Genomic DNA, 10,602 nt, shown 5'->3' on the forward strand with positions numbered 1-10,602 from the left:
AGGCGTCTTACACTAAGGGGAGGTGTGTTTTTGTGTGTGTGTGCCATTTGTGTTCCTCTCGCTTGCATAATTTTTTTTTTTTTTCCAATCTTACTCAACCCCCTCCAGGCAGGCAGCTCTCGCTCGGTGTGTGTTCTAAGCAGTGGTTTCCCGGGAGACAGGTGTCGAAGTGCGGGGGCGTTCAAAAGAAGCCATGCACAAACCGTTGAAAGAAAGGCTTTCTATTATATTCTGACTTTGAGAATGTCACACCATCAAACTATGTTTGTCCTTCTGTTTTGTCACAGCATCGGAAAAAGTTGTTCTCGCTCCACTTGGCGGTTGTCATTCCGATACAAACTGACAAGAGGCTAAAAGAGCTCAAGTGCAAAACAAGCTGTCAGCATGAAGATACTTGCAGTCTTTGTGTCGCTAACAGATGGAAATTGGATCAAGGTGCTCGATATGAACGGCTTTCCTAATTGGACCCGACGTCGGCAATATTCTTTGAATTAGTGCCGTACTGATGAGCTGAGAGCTTTTCATTGAACAATATTTCCATGTATTTTATACTGCCACCAGATGTCCACACCACAAAGAGCAGCACAAGGGAAACACAACATAGTCTTCCTGTTTTATTATTTGAAAAAGTGCTTGTAGAGATGGAAAAATAAATAAAAAATCATCTCCAATCGATAGTTTGGCAACTCTGTATTGCATTGACAGGTTTATTCCAGTTCCGTTTCAGTGACATGTGCTTCCTTCTTCAAATTGGAGCCATCATATTTCTTTTTGCAATGCATTTGTACTTTGGTGATGCTTTGGTTGTTGCCTCCTCACACAAAGAGGAGAAAGGGGGCGGGTCCATCCATCCATCCATCCATCCATCCATCCATCCATCCATCCATCCATCCATCCATCCATCCATCCATCCATCCATCACTGGGAGATAGCGAGGCACGCTTGGATGGTCTCCTTGCGCTCGTCCTCGTTGCTCGCGGCTGTGAAGGTCTCTGCGGGATTGTCAGGCACCCGTTGGGCGCTTTGCGCGATGGCCAGAGCAGAGTAGTAGAGGTCAGTGGAGGATTCGATCATTTGGATGAGCATGAGGCTCCTGTGAAGACGCTGTCCTCCTCTCTGAATGCGGGAGCTGTGCAGTTTCCCCCAAGACGCGTAATAGATCCTTAAGGCCTGGGCGCTCACCTCCATGTCTGTCGACTTCAGTCCATAACATCTTGCTGCCGAGCTCCCTCTTACTACAATGTCCAAGATAATTACAAAATAAAGCTCCTGGTAACATCATGTCATTTGAAGAAAGAAGCTTACCTTGTCTGTCCAAGTTACCCATGAGTCAAGTTGGTGTGTTTGCTTCGCGCATCCGTTGGATGCGCCCGTGACGTCACAAACACAAGAGTCCAACTTGTTTGTGGCGCAACAAATAAGATTCGACGAAGCTTTCAAGTGACCCGTGATGTCACCACTCGTTTGGGAGACCATCTGAAATGTGAAGTCACAAACGTGCTGTCATCTTCTTCCTCCTCATCGTTTTTCTCTTCTGGCCTTCCTTCAATGACGATTCAATAATAAAATGATATGTCCGTGCCACTTTACTGCCAAGCTTTCAATGTTTTTAACAGTTGTCTTTCCACTTCAATTTTCTGTAGGCCACTTCCATTTGTTCCATCTCCCACGTTAGTCCTTCTCTCAATCATTTCTTCTTTTCATTTTTATGTCACGCGTTTTTATTTGAACAAACTAAATTGAATAAAGCAGGAGACACAAATGAGGAGAAAAAAAAGCTCGATTATATTTGTTTGGGGTTCCCAGAAGTCGTCTCCGACGACATTTTACTTACTGACCAGGAGATGGCGACAGCGCTCCACCGGAAAACGATGCTAGGACGCTTTCATTTTGCTGGAAGTCATCATAATAGGCCACTGAGCGGCGCTAGTATACAAAGCACCGTTCAACAAGTACAATATAGTTGGTTTTTAACAAGTAGAAGAGTTCTATAATAATAATAATAATAATAATAATAATAATAATAATAATAATAATAATAATAATATATCAATATAATTTACTACTACTACTGATCATATAGGAAGAGAAGGAAGAAAATTCTTTACTAGAGAGGTTAACACAAAACTAAGGAACGATCCCATGTTTTTCGAGAAGAAAAAAGGTGACTGGAACAAAAATAAAATAGTTGAAGGAAACGTCATACGGTACAGGTAGATTCAAAATGCACACGCCCTCACCACCACCACTACCACCACTTCTCTCTTTCTCTCTCTCTCTTTCTCTCTGTCTCTGTCTTTCTCTCTCTCTCTGCGTCCGCGTTCTCACTTCAGGACTGTTTTGGACGGAGTCAGAGACAAAGTTGACTGCGCGTCTTCGAGACCTGGAAAGGTTAAGAGCATACATGCCCTTTAAAAGACAAGAAAAAGAAGAAGAAGAGCTGCAGCAGCAACAGACAGTGGCACACCTCGTCATTTGGAATTTCTCCCGACTTTGCTGACTGCTTATCGTCCACATTTCAGGTAAGCCCAAATTTGGATTGTTGCTGGAACATGGAGAAGAATATTGAACTCATTAACTGGCTGCAGCAACAAGTTGAGCTGTATTTCAAATGGAACACCTGCTTCAAAAGGGTTGGGCTTCTGCATTTTCGACACAATAGCGTTACTTACATTCACAAACCAAGAAGATAACAATGCTCACTTTTGAGTGACACTGTCATTGCATTATACTCATAGGTGTTTTGTTTTTTAAATAATTTGTCACTTCAAAACCCAAGTTGTTAATATCTATCTAAAGGCAGATTTATTTTGGTCGTGAAAAAAAAAAATCCAAAATAATTAAAAAGCAATGGGAAAAACTTCTCATTCCTGTTCTCCTCCATTGGACACCGCAAACAGGGCAGGCATCTCACATTTCTTAAGACTTAGACAATGAAGTCTTTATGATGGCTTGCATAGACCTGAAGCATTTGATATTTCCAGCAATCAAAATTCCAGCCCCTCTATTGCATGGCCTATTTTCAATCGGAATGTTTTGCTACAATAGTGAAAAGTACAACAAATTATTAAAGAAATGGTTTTTTTTAAATGTACTGTACATACAATATAACAAAATAAAACAACAGATGTTCTCAAATGACTCTTAATTATGTTATTTATGATAATTCATGATATTCATTTAAGTGAGGACATTTATCAAGAATTTAAAGTCAGTGTGGATTATTCCAAATCACTATTTGGTTGAAGATACTTGCATCTTACGTTTTCTTCAGCATGACGTCCAAACGTTATTTTGCTTGAATAATCACTGTAGTGAGTTTCTCCTCTAGTGTGATGGTCTGCCCAGTTTAGCCAAGAATGCCGTCAAGTGTTTAACAAACAACAATTTGTATTTACTGACAGGTCTGGTTGGTTTGTGTCACGTCAATCTAGATCACGCACGGCGCACGAGATAAGGGAAGCCTGTTGCGCACGCATTTCGAGTCGACAGAGAAAGGAAATGTCTGTCTTCTTCTAGAGTTGTTATAATAGCAGGTTCAGGAGGTTACCTCCGGCTAGACTCTCGACGAGTTGTCGCTTCATTTACATACAGGTGATGGATTCATACACTTTCCCAATCATCTTGTTTGATTGCCATATTTGTCGAATGAGGATGACAAGAATTATTCCTGCCGTTTAGGCACGAGGATGTGTTGCCACAAAATATTGTTTCGCTGGTTGTAATATAAAGTGCTAAAAGGGAAATGCAACGTGACAACGCCTAGTTTAGTTCTCAAGCTTCTATGAAAGTGAAACACACTCATGTGTAAATGACTCTCAACTCCCCCGAGATGAGGCTTCTATGCACATCTGGTTTGGCGAGGAGGAAACAAAGGTGAATTTTCTTGACAACATAGTCTAAAATAAAAGCAGAGAGAAGAGGAAGCATTGCTGCGGTTTCTGCAGAGGTGTGTGCGTGTGTGCGTGCGTGTGTGTGTGTGTGTGTGTGTGAGTCTGTGATCTGCATGGAACCCTGGCACACACACCCTCAGGTTGTAGCAGGTGATCTTTTCTTTTTTCACTCCTCAGGCTACATTTGAAAGGTAAGTCATTGATTTAGCTCTGTTACTTTTATAAATAAATAGGAAATAAAAAAACAACCGAATGGCCGTCTTGTCTTGTCTTGTCTTGTCAGGACGCATGAGATGGAAAACGGCACACCGGGAATCCTGGATGACGTTGAGCTACGCTGGGAGAAGGTGGAGTGCAAACGCTATGAAATTTGTCGAATGGTCGCTCCGGCTAGGCTCACCCCGTACCTCCGCCAGTGCAAAGTGCTAGATGAGCAAGATGAAGATGAGATTCTCAACTCTTTAGTGCTGGTCTCCAAAGCCAACCGCGCAAGTCTGTCGTCTGTTTTATTTGACATTTAAGGGGAAAAAAAAAAATGAATATGCTAATGCTAATCTCCCATCAGGTCGCCTTCTTGACATCCTGCACTCCAAGGGAGAGCGGGGCTATGTGGTCTTTCTGGAGAGTTTGGAATTTTACTATCCGGAACTTTACAAACAGGTCACGGGGAAGAACCCAACACGGCGCTTCTCCACCATCGTAGGTGGGAGAAACGTCTTCTGCTCAAATCAAAGCTTTACGTCCCCAGTTGGTTGTAAGTTGTTGTTTTTCTCCGCAGTGGAAGAAGGTCATGAAGGTCTGACCCAGTTTTTGATGAACGAGGTGATGAAGCTGCAGCAGCAGTCGAAAGCGAAGGCCCTGCAGCATGTTGAGCTCAGCAAGAAGAACTGCACCCTGGAGGACGAGCAGAAGAAACTACGGCTCGTGAATCAGGAACTTCAGACCTCGCAACAGAGTAAAACTCAACTAAAATCCATTTCAAAATTGCAAAACAACACAAGGAAGCGCATGAGATGGAAACCTTTTGTCTGTCACATAATTATCCCGAAAATGATGAAGTGACATTCTTTGTGGTCAGGGTGGTTTTGAAAATGTGCAATCATAATCACACTCTAGTTCCTCCTTCCTTGTCCGGCCCTCTTTATGACTCTTTGTCCACGGTTTCGTGACGTGAATTGATTACGCCTAGAAATGCGACGCCCACTCCCTGTGTGCGGTTTTGCAGGATACAACAAAATGAAAGAAGAAAGAAACACCTACAGCGATGAGCTGCTGAGAGTCAAGGATGAGAACTACAAACTGGCCATGAGATACGCCGCGCTGAGCGAGGAGAAGAACTTAGCAGTGATGAGGAGCAGAGACCTGCAGCTGGAGGTATCCCATCCAAACACATGCAATGTCAAGTCAGCATCCACAGCTCCAGGAGTACCACAGGGATCTCTATTTAGGGCCCTTGTTTTTCACGATTCCACTTCTTCATCTGTGTTCAAACAGATTGATCAGTTCAAGCACAAGTTAAACAAGATGGAGGAAGAGTGTAAGATGGAGAGGAAGCACAGTCTCATACTGAAGAACGACATCGAGAAACGTCCCAAGAGGGAGCAGATATTTGAGCTCGAGCGGGAGAACGAGACACTCAAAATCAAACTACAGGAGCTTCAGTCCATCATCCAGGTGCGGACAAACGTGCATTTAGCTAACTTGCGATCCAATCTGACTTTTTGCTTGAATGAAATAAGGTGCTATTTTGTTTTGTTTTGAATGCCCAGCCTGGTCCCTTCTCCGCTTCAGACAAAGACATTGTGGACATTTTGGAGCATGACAGACAGGAAGCGCTCGACGACAGGCAGGACCTGGTCAACCGCATCTACAACCTTCACGAGGAAGTCAGACAGGCAGAGGAACTGCGAGACAAGGTAATAAATGCATATGTCTTTCCAATATAAAACTGACTGTGTGATCATTGTTTGTTTGTGCATAGTATCTGGAGGAGAAGGAGGATCTGGAGCTAAAGTGTTCCACTTTGCAAAAAGACTGTCAAATGTACCGCAACCGAATGGACACCATCACCATGCAGCTCAAAGAAGTGGAGAAAGAGAGGGACCAGGTGACTCGATCGATATGACGTCACACGCGCCATTGTTTTATATAACCTATATTTGATGCCGCAGGCTTTCCGGGGCCGAGACGACGCCCAGCACCAGTTCTCGCAGAGTCTGATTGACAAAGACAAGTATCGCAAGCAGATTCGAGAGTTGGAGGAGAAAAGCGATGAGCTCCAAATCGAGATGGTGCGGAAAGAAGCTCAGCTAGTCACGCTGGAGTCTCGCATGCGACGCATCTCCAAGGACATTGCCTTGGATCAGGTGGGAAATTTTTTATTTTTTTTTAAATTGTGAAATGCACATTTAAGCATTTTTTTTGGTCTCTTTTCCTCAGAGCTTACCAAGGGACGTAGCCCCAACTATCCTCTTTCAGCGGGAGCTAAAACCCACCCAGGGTCAGTCAGAATGGTCCAGTGACGAGTCACCAGAGGAAAGGATTCTACCTGAGGAGTCCCGCCTCAGACGCAGACCCAATCTAAAAGCAGTTAGGCTCAAGATGATCACAGAATGAATGACAAACTTTTGACCGTTATCTCATTTTTGGACAAAAGCAAAACATTGGCGCGTAACTCCGAGTCTTGTATGCTTGAACTTTCAGAACAGAGCAAAGTCTCCCAGCTGGGTACCCAAAGAGCTTGCGGCTAATACCGAGCCTTCTCATCCTGCCAACGGTGGAGAACTTCTTGAAATTCAGACAGCAAACGTTAACGCCAGCAGCGTGTCCCTCCCTCCTTCACCCAGCGTGGCCCCTTCATCCCTCTCGTATCAAAGCCATCACTCCCTGACGGAACAGTCCAACCGTGCAAATATGGTGAGGACGACGCTTTTCGCCATGCCAACGGATTCATCTGATCCTTCCCCCAAAATATGGTCCATATCTCCAGATGCGTTACCGTACCGACAGCATCCAATCCACGCAGCCCGAACCCCCCGAGAAAGCGTCTTTGTACCGCAGAGAACGGGAGAACGAAAACGACTTCCACCCCCGCAGGTACTGTCGAAACATGCTGTTAGTTGAATACCTCTGCGATTGTGATGACCTCATTGGATTCAGGGCTGAGGAACTTTTGTTTACTATCTGAGCAAAAGGTGTTAGATTGCTGCAGATGTTGAGATGAGTTTAGCGCTAGAAGCTGATGTCGGCAATATAGCGTCAACTATATGGTGTTGTATAAACAGCAAAATAAATACATCGGTCCTCTCCGTTTGGTTTCTTCCAGCCTCTCGGACTTTGACAGTGACACTATGGAATTTGGTAATATCATTTGCAAAATCCTCCTTCCTGCTATCCAAGCTGCCAAGGTTTCAATCTCCAAAATACATCCTTAGAGGAGGAAGTTGAGCACGGTCCACCTTCTGTCCACTCATCTTCATCATCCTATCAATCAGAAGTCATGGACACTTACGACATGGAGCAGGTCAATAACATCTTCAGGAAACTTTCCCTGGAAAGGTATACGCGACACGCATAAGCCTTTGGTCGCTTCCTCGGTTGTTTACGTTTGTTTTGCGTGCGCAGGCCTTTTCGTCCGTCTCTGTCCTCCGTGTCCAGCGTCGTCTCGGCCCTGAAGCCCATGCAGGAGTTGACCTTATTAGGTGAACACCTTCTCAAGGACGTCACTCTGACTGGAGGCAATGACAGTGGGATTTTCATCTCATCTGTCCAGCCGGGCTCCGTTGCTGAGAAGACCGGCTTGCGAGAAGGTCACCACCTTTTGCTGGTGAGATGGAATTCAAATCACCTCACAAAAGTTGATTCCACATGCTCACGTCACATCAGCCTTATTGGATCCGTCACGTGTGTCTGGCTCCTCAGCTTGACGGGCGCATACGTGGAGAGAACCAGAGGATTTCGTTAGAAACCAGCACCCTGGAGGAAGCCTGCTGGGTTCAGCGGTACTGCTCCGGATTGATCAGACTGCACTACCGAGCCAACTTTGATTGTATGTATGTCACCCGACGGCATTATTCTCATTTTTTTTTCTATTGGACTCAGATGAGTGTATTGCGCACGCCAGCTTACCGTCGTTTTCAGAGGGACCTTGAAGAAGGTACGCGGGTTTCTGGAGACTCTTTCTACATCCGGGTGAACTTGAACATCTCCAGCCAGTCAGACAACTGCTCGCTGAGCGTGCAATGTGACGAGGTGGTCCACGTGGTGGACACAAAGCGCCGTGGCCAGTGTGAGTGGCTGTGCGCCCGAGTTGATCCATACAGCGGCTGTGACCTGCCAGATCGCGGGACTCTGCCTAGCAACTCACGGTATGCCAAGTTCAAAAGGTTTCATCTGCAATATGTTGCCACCTTCTTGCTCAAATCTGTGTTTGTGACTGGAAACCTAGGGCCCAGCAGCTCCTTCTAGTAAAGATACAGAAGTTGATGTGTCGAGGGGGGAAAGAGGAAAATGAAATGCAGCGCAACATGAGGGTAAATTTATTTGAAGGTATTTTTATGGACAAGGTGGACTTTAATGGCTATATGATGATGATTGTATATGTAGAACACTTTGCAGGCAGAGGAAGGCAGCCCCTCTTGTGATCCTAAAGCCAGCCCGCGCATGTCCAGAGCCAGCATCTTCCTCACTCAGATCATGCAGGTAACAAAGCATGAGTACACTGTCTACATGACATCTCAAATGACTTTCACTGTGTGTTATGATGTGAAAGGCGTAGCCTTGAAATAATGTCATCATTATTGGTGCTTTTGAAGCTTGTCAGCAGGGCGGATACCAAATACAAACGACTGAACAGCAACGAGCGTGTCAGGATCGTAAGCTCTACTAGCGCAACTCTCCCCAGACAGGGCTTCGAAGGTCAGTCTTCATTTTTTTTTTTTTGGAAATGATGCAAATTGTTCTGCTTTTACATCAATTTGTATTCTCCGTGCAGATGGAGCTGATCCCGAGGGGGAGATGAGCAGGAGTTTGAACTTGACCCCCTACAGTGTTGTCACTCCCCAGTGGACTGAGAAGAAGAGACCGGTCCTCTTCACACCATCTGCTTTAGCCAAAACACTTTCACAGAAATTAGTTAATATGGGAGGTGTCCTGGACTTCAGTGTGTGCAAACCAGGTTTGTTTGGAATGTGAATGCTTGGAGAGGTTTTTTTTTCCTTTCTTGTAAAAAGTACTGCAAAGCAAAATGACAATCATCACTTTAGTTTGTGCTGAGAAGTCAGTTGAGTGATGCTCGCACGGATGTCTCAAGATAGAAACAACTTTCTGTTCCTTCTTGCTTGTTGTTAGATGTCAGCCAACATTTGCTCAACCATTCTCAGGAATTTCCCTTTTTGCGCATTATCCTCTTTTTTTTTTTTCTCTCTGTTTGTTTGTAGATATTTTACCCAAAGAGGAGTATAATCAGAAACTGAGTGCTGAGTCCATTGTTCACTACAAAGAAAAAAGTGCCTCTATTGAATTCATCTCCAGAGACAGCATAGAGGCCATCACTGTAAAGGTTGCTTGCACAGCCAATCATTACCTTATTTGTACTTTTGTGATTTGATCACTGATTGTTCTGAACGATGCATATTCTTTCAGGGCAAACACTGTCTACTGGAAGCTGAACTTAGTTGTGTCAAAAACCTCCTGAGGATTGATATTTACCCAATCATCATCTTTGTCAAGATCTGTGAAAAAAATGTCAAGAAGCTGCGGTAGGGGAAAAAAAAAACATAAAAAGTCTACACACCCTTGATCAAATGCCAGTTGTGATCTAAAAAAACCCCCAAAAGAGATCGACTGAATCATTTCAAAGGAAAGGGTCTTAATATTGAAACAGGCTGTTGTGGGTACAATTTGTGCACACACACACACACACACACCTTTATTTGAGGTTGTGATGATTTTTCAACAGAACTTTACAACAGCCACTCCAGTGATGTTGTTTCCTTCCTGTTTCCTGTCCACACAGAAAGTTGCCACTGCGTCTGGAGTCGGAGGAGGAGTTTCTGAGGTCAAGCAGGGCAAAAGAGAAGGAGCTGGAGGGCATTCCTTGTCTCTACGCCAGCCTGGAGCCAGACGCCTGGCCAGGGACAGACGACCTCATCAGAGTCGTTAAAGAGCGAATATTTGAGGAGCAGAAGAAGACTGTGTGGGTGGAGCAAGATCTACTGTAGACACTTATCATTTCTCACCATGGGCTGTACATGGAAAAAAACCTATTGCTGAACCACAACAAATACAGTATCAACATTTTACATTTATATGCTGTGTATTTAATAGTAAAACAATAAACATAATATTTTGTAAAGTTTTGCCTTGCATTGTTTCGAAGACTGTACGTACATGGACAATTATACTGAATTATACTACCCTCTAGTGGACAATGTGATAAGTACAACGTCAACATATTCTGTTTTGATGTGCAGGTAGACAGCGAATAGAATTGTCACTTAGATTTTCCTGCATATCGTCATTTATATATTTTTTGTACCTATGATTCACCTCCATGTTATTTCAGCAGAAAGCAAAAAAATGTGGCTTTTTGTGGGTCATAGAACACTTACTTGTAGTTACAACATGTAACCACTGAATGGAACTCAACGAATAGTAGCAGCAGAGAGCATTCTAACCTCTGACTTTTAATTCCGTCATCATGATTGCA

At 44.1% G+C, this 10,602-nt stretch overlaps 1 protein-coding gene and 1 long non-coding RNA gene across 4 annotated transcripts; one reads left to right on the top strand and one right to left on the bottom strand.

Annotated features, from left to right (window-relative positions):
• Nucleotides 1-1,196: 1,196 nt before the first annotated feature.
• On the bottom strand, nt 1,197-3,789 carry LOC147043828 (uncharacterized). The gene is made up of 3 exons (XR_015068414.1): nt 3,264-3,789; nt 2,468-2,545; nt 1,197-2,383 (listed from the first exon to the last, which is right to left on the bottom strand). It is a non-coding gene; the product is annotated as an uncharacterized LOC147043828 (long non-coding RNA).
• Nucleotides 2,232-10,251, top strand: card11 (caspase recruitment domain family, member 11). 3 transcript variants are annotated; one of them, XM_085932958.1, is made up of 24 exons: nt 2,234-2,522; nt 4,177-4,385; nt 4,459-4,596; nt 4,672-4,848; nt 5,119-5,267; nt 5,388-5,567; nt 5,663-5,809; nt 5,875-6,000; nt 6,065-6,259; nt 6,333-6,482; nt 6,597-6,809; nt 6,883-6,989; nt 7,219-7,253; nt 7,328-7,451; nt 7,518-7,719; nt 7,815-7,941; nt 8,017-8,260; nt 8,341-8,425; nt 8,499-8,594; nt 8,708-8,810; nt 8,887-9,069; nt 9,332-9,453; nt 9,537-9,652; nt 9,910-10,251. In XM_085932958.1, exons 2-24 carry the CDS (start codon nt 4,187-4,189, stop codon nt 10,112-10,114), a joined length of 3,423 nt encoding a protein of 1,140 aa, XP_085789084.1. In that variant the 5' UTR covers nt 2,234-2,522; nt 4,177-4,186; the 3' UTR covers nt 10,115-10,251. The 3 variants fall into 3 exon arrangements, with proteins under 3 accessions (XP_085789086.1, XP_085789084.1, XP_085789085.1); XM_085932959.1 differs by having other exon boundaries at nt 8,511-8,594; XM_085932960.1 differs by lacking the exons at nt 9,332-9,453; nt 9,537-9,652 and having other exon boundaries at nt 2,232-2,522; nt 9,910-10,092.
• Nucleotides 10,252-10,602: the final 351 nt, after the last annotated feature.

This window comes from Syngnathus leptorhynchus, chromosome 16 (assembly GCF_054491065.1).
Source record: "Syngnathus leptorhynchus isolate UIUO chromosome 16, UIUO_Slep, whole genome shotgun sequence".
Lineage (NCBI taxonomy): Eukaryota > Metazoa > Chordata > Actinopteri > Syngnathiformes > Syngnathidae > Syngnathus > Syngnathus leptorhynchus.

Coding starts and splice junctions, on each gene's coding strand:
- card11 (XM_085932958.1), top strand. CDS start 4,187: ATGGAAAACGGCACACCGGGAATCCTGGATGACGTTGAGCTACGCTGG. Junction 5,568..5,662: donor AGCTTCAGTCCATCATCCAG/GTGCGGACAAAC, acceptor TTGAATGCCCAG/CCTGGTCCCTTCTCCGCTTC. Junction 5,810..5,874: donor CAGAGGAACTGCGAGACAAG/GTAATAAATGCA, acceptor GTTTGTGCATAG/TATCTGGAGGAGAAGGAGGA.